This window comes from Pseudorasbora parva, chromosome 11, assembly GCF_024679245.1.
Source record: "Pseudorasbora parva isolate DD20220531a chromosome 11, ASM2467924v1, whole genome shotgun sequence".
Taxonomy (NCBI): domain Eukaryota; kingdom Metazoa; phylum Chordata; class Actinopteri; order Cypriniformes; family Gobionidae; genus Pseudorasbora; species Pseudorasbora parva.
The window spans coordinates 15,181,045-15,199,576 of NC_090182.1; the positions used below are offsets into that span (position 1 = coordinate 15,181,045).

At 36.0% G+C, this 18,532-nt stretch overlaps 2 protein-coding genes across 3 annotated transcripts; both read left to right on the forward strand.

Annotated features, from left to right (window-relative positions):
* Positions 1–1,006: 1,006 nt before the first annotated feature.
* On the forward strand, positions 1,007–6,985 carry sfxn1 (sideroflexin 1). Its single transcript, XM_067457197.1, is given in 12 exon segments — positions 1,007–1,136; positions 3,774–3,943; positions 4,075–4,245; positions 4,377–4,475; positions 4,583–4,658; positions 4,969–5,022; positions 5,024–5,055; positions 5,790–5,917; positions 6,181–6,230; positions 6,413–6,462; positions 6,560–6,607; positions 6,749–6,985. Coding segments are annotated over 11 exon segments (969 nt in total). The 5' UTR covers positions 1,007–1,136; positions 3,774–3,779; the 3' UTR covers positions 6,846–6,985.
* Positions 6,986–10,325: 3,340 nt separating this feature from the next.
* Positions 10,326–18,438, forward strand: septin8b (septin 8b). Of its 2 annotated transcripts, XM_067457198.1 has the most exons (10): positions 10,326–10,473; positions 12,621–12,735; positions 12,829–13,024; positions 13,919–14,105; positions 14,214–14,375; positions 14,511–14,607; positions 15,660–15,828; positions 16,029–16,161; positions 17,263–17,441; positions 17,845–18,438. In XM_067457198.1, exons 1-10 carry the CDS (start codon positions 10,444–10,446, stop codon positions 17,846–17,848), a joined length of 1,272 nt encoding a protein of 423 aa, XP_067313299.1. In that variant the 5' UTR covers positions 10,326–10,443; the 3' UTR covers positions 17,849–18,438. The 2 variants fall into 2 exon arrangements, with proteins under 2 accessions (XP_067313299.1, XP_067313300.1); XM_067457199.1 differs by lacking the exon at positions 10,326–10,473 and having other exon boundaries at positions 12,621–12,731.
* Positions 18,439–18,532: the final 94 nt, after the last annotated feature.

Sequence of the window (18,532 nt, forward strand, 5' to 3'; positions counted from 1 at the left end):
ACTTAGCAGGGTATTATGAAGTATTTTGTAAGACACTTCCTTAATTTTGTTACTAACACAAAACCTATTCGGCAATTTTCCTGCTTTTACCCAAGAGATATCACCAAATAAAATAATTTTTCTGCAGCTAAATTTGTTTTAAAGAGTACCATCACACGCTTTGGAATCGCATCAAAAAGAACAATAGCAAACTCTCTTGGTTTAATTATTAGTATAATTTTTCGTGGAAATGTAGCATATAGCAACAAATATCCGTTGAGGTTCAGACATTACGTACATATTGCAATAACATAACATAACATAACATAACAGACTTGGTTGGTATTTAAAAAATATCCGCTAGATGGAGCAATTTTCCTAGACCTGTTAACTCTCATTCAATATTGTCATTAACGTTAGACCATGAGACAGGTTTTACTGTGGTTTTACTTAGCTAAAACCATAGGCTAAAACTTTTGGCTCATGTTACTGGCAAGGCATTTCGAAAATATAATAAGTAATTAAATTAATCTCTTTCTACAGAAAATCAATCGATAAATTAATACTAGGCTAAAATGTTCATTGCCATTCTTCTCTATTACATGGAAATTACCATGTAAGTAAAGTCAATAAATGGCAAACGGTACGAGTGTCTATCCAAGTTATACTAAGTGATAAAAGCCCGTTATTTGGTGAATACATGAATATATTGATACAAAATATAAATTATTAACGTTTTAGACGGACAACCAACAGTTGAAAATAATGCCAATGACTTGCCCAAGGCTTTTTAGACCTGATCTAGCGTGTTTGAAGAACATTACATTTCATAATCAAATTTGCATTTTTTTTTATTTCATAGCAAAACTCTTTTCGTGGACTGACAAATGTTTTTTAAAATTTTGTTGTTACTTGTTTCTCTTTTAACTAGTCATGGTTCGCGAAATAAATCTAATATTCTCATGTTACAAATATTTACCAAGATATTGGACACTTTTATTTTGAAATATTAGCACAACCTATGGTTTGTTGGGTGGCTTTTACTGCTGCGCCCTTCACATTCATTCGTAAATACCAAATTAGCCTCAGTGAGCGAGACTGATATCTCTGCGGAGTGCTGTGATTTTGTCTGACGGCGTGCTTTGCACTGTTGCACTGTAAGTAACAGGACCTTGTCATTTGTGTCATTTTTAAGATATATATTTTTTGTTCCTTCTTTTTTTACTGGCTGCATTAGGATGTAAAACCCTATGCTGCCAGTAAGTGGTTTTGTGATGTGGCGTCCAGCGGTTGATAAAGAGGTGCACAGCTGGAGTTGTACAGATGGTTATAAAGATAAAGCTAAAATGTATGAATTTGTTTATCATATGGAGCAACCCTCCAATATTTTCTTATCATGATATTTGAACATATAATATAATTCATATTTGGGTTTATGACATTGAAAACCCCAATGGAAGCCACCCAACCGGTACTGACTGGTTTTGAACCATTCTTTGCCGAAGGGCTTCAATTAAGATATTCTAACAATTTATTTTAAAACAAGACACTATCTAAATAATTTAATCTATCCCATGTTGTTTTGCTCTTCAAAGAGCATCAATATTGTAGCACACCAATAAAGCCTGTAATATGATGTGTACATGCATGTTATTACTATATTATTAAAATATTACAGATTAATATATAGTCATAATAGTATAATATTTGGCAAGAAATTGGGAAAGTGTCATAAACGCCGCGTCTCTGTTCAAAGTTCATATCGAATCAAGAGGCCCGTATATCGGCCAGTGTCTTATCTTTGCAATCCATAGTGTGTACTAAATGCTTTCATGTTTGGAAAGCATGATAATAAAGTCTTGCTTTGCAGCGATGTCCGAAACATGAATTAATTGTTCTTTTGATTCGGATCTTTCTTTAATGAACCGGTTGAACATGTGCACATAGAACGATTCAGAATCATTTGTTCACGATTCGTTTACGATTCAAACCGAATCAACGAAAATCTATCTTTTAATGTAGTCATGAGACGTAAAACCACAGAATGAGCTTTCGCTTAAACTTGTGGTCGCGGAGCATAAATAACTTTCTTCATTGGCAAATAGCAGAACTATCAAAAATGAAACGTTAATAAAATATATGTCTACTGTTAAAGTGAAAAAATCACTTGTCTTATCAGCACGCATATGAAATTTAGTTGGTTTTCTAAACATCACAACTTGAAGTTTTAAACCACATACTTATTTAAAAATGTATTTAAAAAAAAAAAGCAATGCATGCCTAGCCTACAAATTCAAATGTTGACCACGCGATGACGTATCACTGAATCCCTGAACATTTTAATCGGTTCTTTTAAACGAACTGTTCAAAAGAACCGATTAGCGAAAACGAGTCAGACTTTCTTTCACCAGTGAAACGCGTTACAAAAGGGAAGAATCGCAAAGCATCAGGCCCGCGCAGAACCAAGTGATCTCGTGCTAAACACATGAACCCTGATTTGATTTAAAGAGACACAGACCCACATTAGTAGCCGCGTTTAAGTGAAACGCGTGATTTATTGTCCTTCCTTTAGTGTATTCAGACTGTATTGTCAATGTCAAGATAAAATGGTTAAATTCCGTTAATTTTTTTCTGTTAGCTGAGATTCAACCTTGAAGCACTTGATGATACTGTTTCCATTCGTCATTAAAGATAACATCAACAAGGACAGTAACACAAATTTAAAAAAAAACATACAAATAAAAAAATACTACCCTCGTCTAATTTAAAACCCAAACTATTGCTTTCTTTCTTCAGTAGAAAACAAAAAAGTCGTCCTCCAGTCTCGCAGAATGACTCTGTCATCTTTACTTTCATTGCATGGAAAATGATGCAATGCAAGTGAAGGGTGACTGAGACTATCAGTTCTCTACATACTGTCTAATATCTCATTATATGTTCTACAGAAGAAAGTCAGGTTTAAAATAAATGATAATGTGACAGATTTTGTGACAACCCCCTACCCTGTGACTTTTTAATTTGATATTTTTTTCACAATTATTTATAGAAACATGCCATATATAGGTTTTGCTTTACATGGGACTGGCAGCACATAATGCCATTTTCAGAATGACTGATGTTTAAGCCTTTCTTTGCTTGGCTGATCAGCTGTGTCTTTAGAAACGACATGCTGATTCAGCAGTGGCTTAATCAGGGGAGGAATGTCATGCGCAAGCATTATGTTTAGTTTAGTTTTTTTGCTGGGAAAAATATGAAAGGCCTTTGATTCTCTAGATGTTGTTGTAATACAGAGTTTTCTTCATATGGGCAACAAAAAATGTACTGTGCACCCATAAATGAAGGATTTATATTACCGTTCAAAAGTCTGATGCAGGTAATTATTGTTATTATAATTTTGAAACAGTCAGTACTTTCATTCAGCAAGGATGGTTTATACAATAAATTAAAAAGTAATTTTTTATATAAATGTTACCATTTCAAATAAATGCTGTTCTTTTGAACTCTTCATCAAAGAAAACTAGAATAAAATATCACAGTGTCCACAAAAATATTGCATTGATAAGAATTACTGTGTATTTGTAACAGTGTAAGTTAGTGTACTTGCCATAATTTCAAACCTGCATGTTGTAATTCTTCTGTGGAGATTTTAAGAATCTTTCTTCGGCTTCTTGCTATAGCGGTCATGGTACCACCATAATGTTTTAAAAATAACTTGTTTTCAAAGACATCACTATTGTGTGTTAAAAGAATAAGTGAAGTGTATCCAAGGTTTTATCAGTGTAATATGTTCACAGTGTACCATGGCAGCCGAGCTCTCCACCTCCATAAACATTAAAGAGCCACGCTGGGATCAGGGAACATTTGTGGGACGAGCAAAGCATTTCTTCACCGTCACAGACCCTAGAAACATCCTCCTGTCGAATGAACAATTAGAAAAAGCATGTCAGATAATTCAGGATTACAAGTAAGGCTCAACTCTGCATGTATTTACAGTATTTGCTTTTGTAAAGCATTCATTGTTACATATGCTGAGTTTGCCAGATACCAAGTATGCTATCATCTTCCATTCTATTTATTTATTTATTTATTTTTAAGAAAAGGGGTGGTATCACCAGGTCTCACAGAAGATGAGCTATGGAGGGCGAAGTATGTTTTTGACTCAGCATTCCACCCAGACACAGGCGAGAAAATGCTCCTGATTGGTCGCATGTCTGCTCAGGTCCCCATGAATATGACCATCACTGGATGCATGATGACGTTCTACAGGTGAATCATGCTGGGTTTTGCTGTATAATCCATTATAGTGACTACAATGTAGCTATTGGGACTTGGTGGCTTTTTTCTGGACAATAAAACCACACATAATGCTGAATATTTATACTCTTTTGTGCTTTTAGAACAACTCCCGCAGTTCTGTTTTGGCAGTGGATCAATCAGTCTTTCAATGCAATAGTCAACTACACCAACAGGAGCGGAGATGCCCCCATCACAATAAAGTGAGAGGACTTCAGATCACGCATATATGACTACTTGTTTCAATTTATACATTTCTTCTTTAAGCTACTTTGCAATATTTCTAAATTCCTAATATATGTCCTTGCAGCCAGCTTGGCACAGCTTATGTATCAGCCACCACAGGGGCCGTGGTTACTGCTTTAGGACTAAATGCATTAGCAAAGGTAATGGTCTGTTATCGCCAGTGCTTGAAGTGGGCTGGTACACACAGTACTTCTAAATTTTAATTTGGAGTGTACTCTCATATTTTCTTGTATGCCGGCACTTCTCATGTTACCGGTACTCTGATCGCCCCATCACCAGAATTCAATTTTGACCCTCAGGAGTAACGGCACTTTTTCCTTACACTTCAATCACTGGTTATCGCTTACTAATAAGTTATAACTCACATCTAATTATTAAATAGTATGCTCAGTGTTCATGTTATAATTAGTATTTATGTGTATTTAACAAATTACATTTTCTGTCTTTCAGCACGTGTCTCCACTCATAGGACGCTTTGTTCCATTCGCTGCTGTAGCTGCTGCTTAACTGTATCAATATTCCACTCATGAGACAACGGTAAATAATTATCTAGAACAAATTGTATGCATAAAGAGGCTTGACCTGATTTTATTCCGGATTGTTTTTTTGGTAGTCATGGAATATTGTGATCACAATATAGACGTGGGGGGGGGGGGGGGGGGGGGGGGGGGGGGGGGGGGGAGACAGCATAACGGCCGTTAAAAGTTAAGCAAATCGGCCAGGTTGCACGTGAATAAACATGTAAATGGCAGATAAAAAAAACAGACTTGCGGCTTGGAAGTTCCCGGTAAACTGGACATCTGTCATGATGGCTTCAGTATACCTATATGCAATGATATGCAAACTACGCTCTACTTACCCCTCCCCTCAGACCCCGCCCCTCCCCACGCCAAAACAGTGACAGAAAGTTGAAACTGAAAATCAGTGACATTGAAAAAAAACTGACATTGTAAAAAAAATCTGTCACTGAAAAAGAGTGACATGAAGAAAAAATCTGAAGATTGTCATTGAAAAATACAAATAAATCCCAATTCAATAAAAGAATACGATTGTAATATTTTAATAATTTTATTTTTTCAGTGCCAATACTTGTTTCAATGCCAATACAACTGTTTTCAATGCAAATGTTTCAATGCCAATGTTTCCTTTTTCAGTTCTGCTTTTGTTTTCAATGACAATTTTTATTTGTGATGCCAAATTTTAAAGTCACCATTCTGGCTCCATAGAAGTGAGGATGTCATATGAAGCACATCTTTCCTTTTGTGTTTTAGGGAACTCAAACATGGCATTCCAGTAACAGATGAGAATGACAATCGGTTAGGAGAATCTTCAAAGGCAGCTCAACAGGCCATCACACAAGTGGTGGTTTCCAGAATCCTCATGGCCTCTCCGGGAATGGGTATGTTTACTCAAAGTCTTGAGTTTGTCTTTCATTAAACTGACTTTGCACCTATGCTTATTACCTCTAGCGCATGCTGATGACGTTTTATTCTTCTATAGAAACTTCGTAGCCTACGAGTCATTAGGTGTCATCATTGTACAGTCTACATGCACAGTGTGATTTGTAATGATCTTATAGGATTGCTAAAATAGTGCAGGCTATGGGTTATGGGAAACTGTAACCGCAATCAAGTAATATAACTAATTGTTATCTTCCTGTAGCCATCCCTCCCTTTTTAATGAACTCTTTGGAAAAGAAGGCCTTCCTCAAGGTAATTTCAAAATTACATTGATTTCATTATAAACGTTTTGTTTACATGACTGAAAAACTTAATGAAAGTTGTTAACAGAGCATGCACATACCCAACTACAGTGAATGCTTTAGCCCTTACAATGGCCCCAAAGAATCATGGGCTTTGTTGCCAGATTGATCCCCCCCTCTTTATTTTTTCAGAGGTTTCCGTGGATGAGTGCACCCATTCAAGTTGGCTTGGTTGGGTTTTGGTGAGTTGCCAAAGATAGATTGATGGTCTAAAAAAACAGTTATTTTCTGACAGGGCATTCAAGAATTTGTAACCCATTCATTCTTTTTTCTTCTTAGCCTTGTGTTTGCGACCCCATTGTGTTGTGCGTTATTCCCACAAAAGAGGTAAGAACATTTTCATAGCTGTTTAATGCATGTATTTTGGAATCTTTTGAATAATTTTAGAATGATTAATCAAATTTTGCTCTTTTAAATTATTCTGCTGCATTTCATAATTCCAATTGGTTTCTAATTAAACTCATACAGCTCTATGGCAGTGAGCCGCTTGGAACCCGAGCTGCAGGAGAAGATTCGAGCCAGTCATCCTGGAGTAGAGACGGTCTACTTCAACAAAGGATTATAAAGATAAACCTTGGTGAATCTCCTCTCTACCCAAATGGTTTGACATACCATCTAAAACATATTTTTGTGTGCCAAAGTTCACCCGTACCTCTCCAGGACATCCCAACTCATTTTGTAAGATGTTTTTACATTTTTGACTGTTTTAATTGTTTTTAAGCTAAATCCTTATTGTTGTTGCAGATTTGTGCCAGTCTTTTGTCTGACATGTTTTGTATGATGGTGCTCACTTCTGTATACATTTCGGTTTTTGTTTTTTTATTTCTGAAATAATTTTGTTTGCTGCCAGATAATTCCATGTGCCACTCAATGTCGTTTTCAAGGATCAAAGATGGTGGGAGTTGACCTCATTTTTTTTAATATTTTTTTTTATTAATCTCTATTGCATTGTTGTCATCAGTATTTCACTGTTTATCTCTTCATAATGGTTGCAATTTATACAGTAGTGCCAAATTTCAGTTTCAAGAAAAGTCAAGGGACCTCTTGACTATGACAATAGTGCAATCTGTTTAAAACATTGCCAAATACAAACCTCTGCTGCAAATGGCCACAAAAAACCTCCTTTGATGCAGGTTTAATAAACCAATAAATTACAGCATGAGTTTTAAGAAGAGTTTTATCTATTTTACTATTCTCAGTATTTGAGTTTCACTCTTAGGGTGTTATACAAGAAAAGTGTGTATGTTAATATAATTTCTTCTGCCTGCCGACGGTGCATGAACAAACTTTTTGTAAGTGAAAATAGTGTGAGGTTAAAGTTCAACGTGTTCTCATTGACTGTTCCAAAGTCCATTCCTCTAGCAGTTCAAGGAAACACATAGTTTTTCTGTACAATCTTTTCAAACCTCGCCTGTTTTCTGTTTAATGAATGGCCAATTACTTCGGTTCACCCTCAAAAACTTTTCATGTGCCATATTTTGTTACTTATAAGTTAAAGTAACTGTCTACATGAAACCTTCTAGATCTAGAATAACAAATAGAATGCTAATGTACTAATCAGTCTCATTTTCTGTATCTTTTTCCTCCAATTGTGAGAAAGAACACAATCCATATAGTGAGTTTATATATTTTTTTCTTTGCTGGTACGAGTCCATTTATGAAGTGCTACATTGCCTTTCCATAAATCCTGTTCTTATTTTCCATCTACACTACATAGCCAAAAGTTTGTGGACAGCTCCTTTATATAAACAGGTTTGGGTATTTCAGTCATTTCTGATGCCAAATCTAAATGCAACTGCACTTTTCTGAAAGGCCAGCACAAATCCCCGTCCTTTAGGAAGAATTGTAACATCGACTGTGAGCCCGGTCCCATCGCCGGGTCTAACATACTTGTAGAAAGCCTTCCTAGAAGAGTGAAATGTGGTATATTAGCAAACGAATCAGTTAATGCTTATTATTTTAAAAATTAATAAATGAAAAGTGGTATATTGTGTTTGGATGTCCATGTGCTTTTGGCTATGGTAATATAATTTTTTTAATTGAATGATGTTAAATCTATGTGAACTTTCCATTTAATTGAATAAGTCTTCATGTGTTGAGGTATTTAAATATGTTTAATGTTTGATATGTATCGTACTAAGAGAGCGTAACAGCCCATGGTTAGCTGTGTGTTGAGCACTCTTGATATTTGGTGTTGTGAGACCGTTGATGTGCCACATTTGTTCAGTTTATGAATGTAGTGTTGGCAGTAATGAAATCAAACTAAGAGCACATACATTTCTGTGAATATGCTGGTGGCTTTGTTTTTTTTTTTAATTGTGACAAAAAGCCCAACAGTCCTTGTTCAAGATTCCCTGAAAGGTTTCAGTATTATTCATCACGCATCTCTGTAGAAGATTATGGATAGGGAACCATTTTTGGTTATTATAATGTGTAAAATATTATTTTGTGGTTCGATCTGGGTCATCAGCGACACTAACATCGGCCCTGGGCCAGATAGGTGCTTAGATCTTTGATCCTTCCCATTCCATTTGAGAAACATGATTCTTATGCATCTTGTATAAATGAACTGAATTCATTGCTGATTTAACATACAACTGCTCAATGACTGCTGGTTTGTTTAGAAGAATCACAATAGTATTGTAGCCCTGAGGATCTTTAGACAGATAATTAAAGCACACCTGTTCTTTTTAACTTAATGAGGTAGTTGACTACTAATGATGTACTAAAAGTGAAATGTTTTCCTGTACTAGAATAAGTTCCCTTGTACATTAAACACAGCATACCAATGTTTATTTCCTAATCAATAATCAATAATTCAAGGTGTCTGCATACTTGGAACAAAACGAGAAGACTGTGAGGTGACAGGTGTGACTCAGTAGTCTACTCTTTAAATGAACAAGTTGCTCTGATTCGTACAATAATTTGTTTACAGTGAATGAAATGGGTTTAAGGGTTTCAAGATGAATATTTTAAAAAAGTTTCTTATTTTACAGTGGATGGGGAAATTGTACTGTGTAGATTACACTGTACTGTGTGGATTACCTAAATAAAGAGTATTATAAAGCAATGGATCGTTTTTGCAGCCTGTCCTCATTTAGTTAACGTTTTATAGCACACTACATTTTAGAGCTTTTTCATTTCCTACAGTTTTTCCTCAATATGAATGAACAGATGTTAGTTCACTTACCATTTATAGTCACGCTGAATGATGGAACTGTTTGTAGAAGCTTTATGAATGCCATTGCATTAGATACATAAAATAAGTAGAAATGTATAAAGTAATATATACTAGTAAAGCACATTTCTTGGCTTCGAAAGTTCGTGGAACATGCTGACAGGCTGTAAGGAATTACACACCGGTGTAAACTTGAGGAAAACTGACGTGAAGTTAGTTCTAACTGCGTAAAGTTGTTTCTAAGAAAAGCTTTAAAATATATACTTGCATGTGCCACTTGATCTCGTTTCCCAAGTGTCAAGCCCTGCGTCTCAATCAGCTCCCTAGTTCACTAGTCAGGGCACTGATCAGGACATAAGTCAATGGGCTGACTCCCTGATCAGTGCCCTGACAACTGGAGTTGATTGAGACGCACCCATGATATGTCTTCGAATGGATGGTTGTAGGTAAGGTGTATAAAACGGATAAATGGCGACACCTACTGGACATGTTTGGAACGTCAAATTGTGCTTTACTGTAGATACTATATTACACTAAGCTACAGATGATAGATCAAGTATAAAATATATTTTGAATGCTTTTTTAATTATTCAAATCCTTGTGCACCATCTGTTTTTATTTTATTGTAGTTGTCTTCTGGTAGATTAGCTAGCTATATCTAGCTGTAGTTGAGAGCACCGAGACTTGATTGGACACTTGAGAAATAAACAAGTCTTTTCTGAAACAAGTGCATTAGTAAGTGCAGTAGGAGGAGTGAACTTGGGCAACACAAGACCCAGCATTTTAATTCAGCCAGGAGGTGGCCATTTTGAGAGAGAGAGAGAGAGAGAGAGAGAGAGAGAGAGAGAGAGAGAGAGAGAGAGAGAGAGAGAGAGAGAGAGAGAGAGAGAGAGAGAGAGAGAGAGAGAGAGAGAGAGAGAGAGAGAGAGAGAGAGAGAGAGAGAGCAATAAATGAAAGCATACTGTCAGAGTCAGTACTATCTGCATGGCTGCCACTGATGTAACCATATATCCTGTAAGTTATTTACCTCTTATACTGCACATTATTATTCAGTTTAACATGAATATTTATTGTTGATAATGTTGCCATGTGTGCATCGAGAGGTATGACGAATGGATTAGTTGGTCAAAGATGCTTTAACTTTTTTCATATTTCATTAATTTGCTTATAATTATGCGCAAGATGTTGTTATATGCAATATGTGTTAAAAATGTTGGTTACAATAGAGAAGAGCTTGAGCTTGAGTTTTATTCGAGTTGAACTTATTCATCATGTTTGGTCCTACTCTAAATCACTGTGATTCTTCACAATGCATGTCATTCTGTTGATAGGCTACTATTAAAAAAAAAAAACATGCATTGTAGTTTATATATTTAGTTTAAACATTAGGGTCTAAATCTATTGTCAACGTCATTTAAAGCTGATTAGTACTTGTAAGCAGATCAGCTTTGCTGCTTCTGGTTGCCACTTCAGTCAGCATGTATCCTAATGTCCATCTCTCATATATATCACAATGTCCCTCTTTTTTCATGAGAGAATCATCCTACTACTGTTCATTTATGCTATTAAAATAAATAATATGCTTTTAATTCAGCACTTAAAAGATGTTTCTCAGGCCAATGGCAGTGGAAACATTCAGTTACTGAGAAACATAGGCTGGATAAAGAACCCTTTGTGCCCCAGTGTGTGTGTTAAGAATACTGGGGCAGTGGAACAGATGAAGGCTGTGTGAAACACTTCCTTGTGTTTGTACAGAGTGAGGAGCTCTGAATACCTCAGCATGCTGCTTTTCTCTGTGATCGAGACTCAAACCCGGGTCCATGCATACCAATATGCTCAGTTACAAAATGACATGGGTCAGCTTCACTGCTTTGAACATTATCGCCATACATTAAAAGACATATTAGGGTGAACAATGCAAAAGCGTCAATTTGTAATGGAGCACTGATGATATTGTAAAATATTATTACAATTTAAAGGAACATGCCGATTTTTGGGGACTTTAGCTTATTTACCGTAAAGGTATGGATAAGTCCATACCATTCTCATATCCATGCGTGCCATAACTCAATCTGACGCACCCACCACTAGCTTAGCACAAAGACTGAAGGTAAACGGCTCCATCTAGCCTACGGCTGAATAAGTGACAAATTAATGCCAACATTTTCCTATTTACATGTTGTGATGTCTATAGTTACATTGTGTACTAAGACAGAGGGAAAATGAAAAGTTGCAATTTTCTAGACTATGGCTATAAATTATATTATGCAGCGCCTGAAAATAGGCTAACTTCCGTCAACATTATCAACATGACAACCTGCTTGCACAGAGAGCGTGCCGGGGTCAGACAAAGTTATGGCGCGCACAGAGATAAACATGGTATGTATGGATGGACTTATCTAACTCATACGTGAATAAGCTAAGTCCCAAAAAGTGGACGTGTTCCTTTAAAGCTGTCTAACTTTTACAAAAAATTCGATTTACAAGATTTACAAAAGATTTAAGAATGTACAACATGAATCCATTTTCCAAACCATGTTTTGTCTTACCCTGAATCTTTATTGTACACTTATAATAAGTGTTTATATTGGGACTATTTCAGACCAGTCTGGTAGGAACCGCTGTGGAGGAGCACAGTCCCTGCGTGACTCGCCATAGACATGAACAGAGAGAAGTAGCTCCGGCTGTAATTTTCTTCTGCAAGATTTATGCAGTTCTGTTAATTAAACGTCAAATGTTACGGACTGCAGCTTTAATATAACTGTTCTATTTTAATATATTTTAAAATTAAAATGTATTCCTGTGATGCAAAACTGAATTTTCAGCATCATTACTCCAGTCTGCAGTGTCACATGATCCTTTATAAATCATTCTAATAGGCTAATTTGCTCCTCATGAAACATGTTGAAAACAGTAATATTTTCGTGGCGACTGATACATATTTATTCAGAATTACTTGATAAGTAGAAAATTCTAAAGAGTAGCATTTATTTGACCACGTCATTTATTTAATGTTACTTAAAATGTTTTTATTTTAAAAACCTTACTTACCCCCAACAATATGCAAATGTATTATTACATTTACTTTAGTGAACTTCTATACATTTATAAGATGAAATGGATATGTCATGTCAACTTTTCTTGATGTTGTAATTACTCAGAGTGAGGAGATGAGGTCTCTCTCTCTCAGCGGTCATGTCGGGTTTGACAGTCTACCTGATCAGCTGGTCAGCAAATCAGTGAGCCAAGGATTCAGCTTCAACATTCTCTGCGTAGGTGAGGAATAAGTGCTTTTAAAATCTTTTAGAGCTGGCATTTGAACATTAAGATTTTTGCAAGTGATTGCAAGATATTGCTTCATTTGTACAGGTGAAACTGGGATAGGCAAATCCACTTTAATGAACACACTTTTTAACACATCATTTGAAAATGAAGAGGCCAGCCACTTCCAGAATGGGGTGCATTTACGCCCCAGAACGTACAACCTACAGGAAAGCAATGTGGATTTGCAGCTGACCATTGTAGACACTGTGGGATTTGGCGACCAGGTTAATAAAGAAGAAAGGTAATGCTTGAGACTTCACTTAAAGGCACAATATGTTATTTTTGCGCTAGAGGTCGCTTATTAAAAATAAAGGCGTATCTTGATGACACCGTGAATGAGCTAGGAATTATGGGAGCTGTTGTCTTCACATCTAAAGCCGGTAGAGAATAATCTGACAGGACTCGAACAGAAATCATATTCATGTATGAGCTAATGAGTTAAAGATTTATTAACGTTACTGTAGGATGAAATAGGGTGAGGCTGAAAGCTGTTTGAGCAGAATGAGGCAGCTGGAGTGATTGCTAATGCTAATGATGTAGTAAGCAAGATCGATACAGGGCCACAGCCCTTACCATTACGGGCAGAAGTCACATCTGCGGTGACTAGCAAGGGTTTATGATGTCACCAACCCAGGAAGAAGCTCGTTGTAGTCCAAACAGGCCGTTTTTGTAGGCAATAAACTGACATAGCTTTAAAAGACAATATCTCCGTTTGCATTTAACTTTCAGCGCTGTAACTTTGCAGATACTGTTTATGCTCAAGCAGCAACATTACACACTAATTAAAGTTAAAAAAGTAAAATCGCTTGCAACCACCCCTTTAAAGCATTTTTGGCGTGTTTCCATGGATTCTACAAAATAAAACATCATTAAACAATGATATCCTTGATAGGAGATGCACAGACCCTGTCCGAGTCCTGGTTTAAAATTGCTTATTTCTCTGGATTTAAACATTCTTGGAAACATTTGGGATAATGTAAGTAAACAAGTCAACAAAATATATAAACATGTTCTAGTGGTTTTTGGATATTTGCAAAAATCTTACATATTGTGCCTTTATGACTGTCCCAATGACATTGATAATGAAATGTCAGGATGAAATCAAAGTCTTACACCTTTTATTATTTCTCTGCAGTTATAAACCTATTGTGGACTACATTGATGCCCAGTTTGAAAACTTCCTCGAAGAAGAGCTTAAAATAAAACGTTCCCTTTATAACTATCATGATTCACGCATCCATATCTGCCTCTATTTTATTGCTCCCACTGGACATTCGCTGAAATCTCTCGACTTAGTTACCATGAAGAAACTGGACAGCAAGGTATTGTATTCAGAAAGTGTTTGTCATTTATTGTCTTTTAGTAATAGCTTATAAATTGTGCATTTATTTAATAATTATATATTAAAATGATATTTCCTTCCCAACCAGGTCAACATTATTCCTATCATTGCAAAGGCAGACACTATTTCCAAGAGTGAGCTTCAAAAATTTAAGATCAAGATCATGAGTGAACTGGTCAGCAATGGTGTTCAGATCTACCAGTTCCCAACAGATGATGAAGCTGTGGCTGAAATAAACTCTTCTATGAATGTAACAGACGCCTAAGCATATTGAGAATATGAACTGTCAGTTAAAATGTTTCTTAATTTGATGTTTTATATAAAACAGATACACACTATGTTGCTATAGGCACCTTTAATGTTGAGCCTGTGACTTGTATTGCAGGCGCATCTGCCTTTTGCTGTAATTGGAAGCAGTGAAGAGGTTAAAATTGGGAACAAAATGGTGCGAGCCAGAGAGTATCCATGGGGAGTGGTACAGGGTAGGTATTGTACCTGTTGTTTAAATAGCAAGTTGTAAGTTGTTTGAATAGCAGATGCACTCCTGCCGTTCTATTTCGCCCATGGGCTTGCTGGTCTGAAAACGAGGTGTGTTTCGGTGCATTGTTGGCGCGTTGCTATTTTGAGGCAACTGAAAACGGCTGCACTATTGACCAACAGAAATCTGGTCTAAAGACATCATCATCATCATCTGCTTTTCCGGGGCCAGGTCGTGGAGTCAACAGTCTAAAAGTATAGATGCCCCGACTTCCCTCTCCTTAGACACTTCCTCCAGCTCTTGCGGGGGAATACTGAGGCGTTCCCAGGTGCACAGTGTGCATTCACGTTGCTTATTACAGACACAGGGACTATGTAAATAGTGAATCCACCATGGTGCGAGTTCAACTGGCTTTCAAAGGGAATGGGAGATGAGACTCGGACTGGTTTATTGCACGTTACACCGAACTCACATCCATGACGTATTAGGAGACTAGGTACCACCCTTTTGGACCATCCGGCTGGCGCGTTTTTTCCGTTGTTAAACTAGCAAAAGTGCACTTGCGGCGTGAGCTTTAACAGAGAGTAAAAATAGGGCCCTCAGGCTGCAACTGAAATCACATACTCTTTTGAATATGTACTTAATCTGAATAAGTAATTACTTATTCCACTAAAAAAGTGCTGGATGTGTGTAGAATTAATGTAATCTTTACATACTACATTTGCCATTACTGTCAGTCAAAAATCCTCTCACACACACACACACACACACTTCAAAATCATCGGATCATCTGGGTGCTTTTTGCCTACTCTTTTTTTATGAGTACTTTAAATTCGGACACACTACTCTTGTCACATACTGTTTTTCACCTATAATAGGCCATTTTGGATTTAGCTATCATCAGAGAAGAGATGATGATGCACATCATTTTTTTTAAAATAATAATGTGTACGGATTAATCGTTTATAATAAATACTGCAATATTCAATAAATTACAATTGTCAGTTTTGATTTCATGATAACTTTAATGAAGTTATGTCTGGGCTTTGTCCTCAGTGGAGAACGAGAGTCACTGTGATTTTGTAAAGCTGAGAGAGATGCTAATCCGTGTCAATATGTTGGACCTGAGGGAACAGACCCACGCCAGACACTATGAGCTGTACCGCCGCTGCAAACTGGAGGAGATGGGCTTCAAAGACACTGACCCTGACAGCGAACCCTTCAGGTACTGTAAGATCTCATCCAAGACTCTTCTAATTGCTAACTGGTACTAGTTAATCTTACATAATGCTGCTACTTCCTTTCAAGAAAATCATAAAAATAAAAAATAAAGATTATAAATATATCATATAAACATGTCAAACATGACATGGTTTAGTTTTGTAGGTATCAAATGAAATGTCTGTTAATGCTCCTCACATTCAGTCTGCAGGAGACATACGTGGCCAAAAGGAGAGAATTTATTGGAGAGCTACAACTCAAGGAGGAGCAGATGAGACAGATGTTTGTCAACAAAGTGAAGGAGACAGAAGCAGAGCTAAAAGAGAAGGAGAAAGAGGTAAGAACCACTGGTTTTAACTGGAAAACACGTTCAAAAATGTCAAGCCATTATTTTTGGCATTATTTCAAGACAGTATTATATGTGTACTACAAATGATCAGGCAAAACTTACATTTCAACTGCTTTTGGTGTAGATGCTGCTTTAGAGCTACACTGTGAACCCAAATAAGCTGGTAAAACAAAAACTAAAGCAATTGGTTACATCTAATCTTTTAAGTTAAGAAATTGAAAGTTTAGCAGAACTTGATTTTTATTTAGTACCCGTACATTTAATTGCTCAACTTCAAACATTTGAGCAAGCTAACTCATACTTATAAATTAAAATGATCAACTTATCAAAATATTATTTGGTAGTAGAAACACTACCAAATCTCCACCTTAACATTAATCTTGAACAAAAACACTTAATTTGAGCTTTTACTCTTCCTTTTGAGTGTCATGACAAAGCATGCTGGCAAATAGAAATCTCAGCGCATGTTTCAGTTAAATTTAAGTTTGTCTTAATTAAAAGAAACAAGTTAATAAAACGCAAAAACCATGAAAAAATTAAGATTACGTAAAATGAGTCAGTTTTGTGACCTTTTTGTGAAAGAAAGTTCTAAATACTCATAAAAGTTAATTTGACTGACCTAATATGTTTGCTTTGAGTTGGCTCTACTTAGACCAATTAATTATTTTGAGCGTTAGGTGACTGTAGGTTACAGTGAATAATTTAATTACTTATTATTAAATAATAAAATAAAATGTCTTAATACTTGTCTCTTCCAATAAAATCCTTAAATGCTTGACACCTTTTATTAAAAAATTAAATTAAAATCTTATAAATACCTGTCACTTTTTATTAAATAACATATAAATGTCTATAAATGATAAAAAACATGTCAACTTTTATTAATGAAACAAAACAAAATCCTTATAAACTGTTTTTATTTTAATTTAAAATTAAATTAATATCTAAACACTATACACTAGAGGTGGTAACTGATTAAAGGTGAACAAAATTAATTAAATGATACGGTCATAATAAATAATTGAATTCATTGCAAAAATAAAATCAAAGTGAGTATCTCATTAAATGAACTTTGTTCTGTATTCCCAGCTGCATGAAAGATTTGAGATGCTGAAATGTACACATCAGGAGGAGAAGAGGAACCTGGAGGAGAAGCGTAGAGATTTAGAAGAGGAGATGAACACCTTCAACAGGAGGAAAGTGGCTGCTGAAACCCTACAGTCTCTTCAAGGCTCTTCTGCCATCAAAAAAGACAAAGACAAGAAAACGTAAGCCTCCTCCTCCTCCCTCTCTTTCCCATGCTCTGAGACTATCTGTTCCCATCTCTGGTAGTCACCGTCTGTGAATGAGACTGATCTGTGTCTGCTTTCACAAGCGTCTGTGGTCTTTTTGTTTGTCCGTGTTGGCTGGGCTCTGATGCCAGAGCAGAGGATGCTGGGATAGTAGAGTTTCAATGCTGTAATATTAAAACACACTGGCAGACGAGGTTTTGGCATGTTTAGAGAGACAGATGATGACACTAGTTGCCTGAAACTGCCAACTGCCAGATCAGCATGCATTTACACCCCCTGATTAAGTGTGTTTACCATTTTTTTGAATTCACACTGGGGGGGTGGAGAGACACAAATTTTTAGCTGATTTTATTAATGTCTATTAAAATGTTCTTTTCAGTTAATTGACGATCCAAGGAAGTACCAGCATCAGCAATTGCTCAGTAACTGTGATAATCCACCGATGTGTTCCTGATTCTTCTGGATTTACATTTTTCCCCCCTAAAAAGTTCCCCTAAAATGTAAATTGTGTCATCATTTATTTAACCCCATGTCATTCCTCTTTTGTGTAACATGAGATATTTTTGTCAATGGTGACCATAACTGTTTGGTAACCAACATTCTTCAAAGTGAGCCACAGAAAAAAAGGCATACACGTTTGGAGACTGAGTAAATACTGAGAGACTTTACATTTTTGGGTCAATTAACCCTTTAGAGTAAACATGAAGCTTTAACTTTGTATTGGTTTGAATAAAATCAGGTAACTTTGTCATTGTCTTTTATTAATACAGAACTTGTTAACATATAATTTAGATTTTGTACATGAATATATTTTACTCTAAACAGTTTTATCAGATTGCAAAGTACTGTAGAAGATTAATTAGGATAACGATGATATTTTTAAAATGGTAAATATCTCTGCTATTATGGTTTACCTCTGCTACTAATGCAAATGTATATTTTTGAAGTTCAAAATAAAAAAATTATACTTTTACAGTTTGTGTTCTGTTTTATTACTCACCTTAAACAATGAAGATAAATATAGAAATATATACATGTGGTATAAATAAAAATATATGAATAAAACT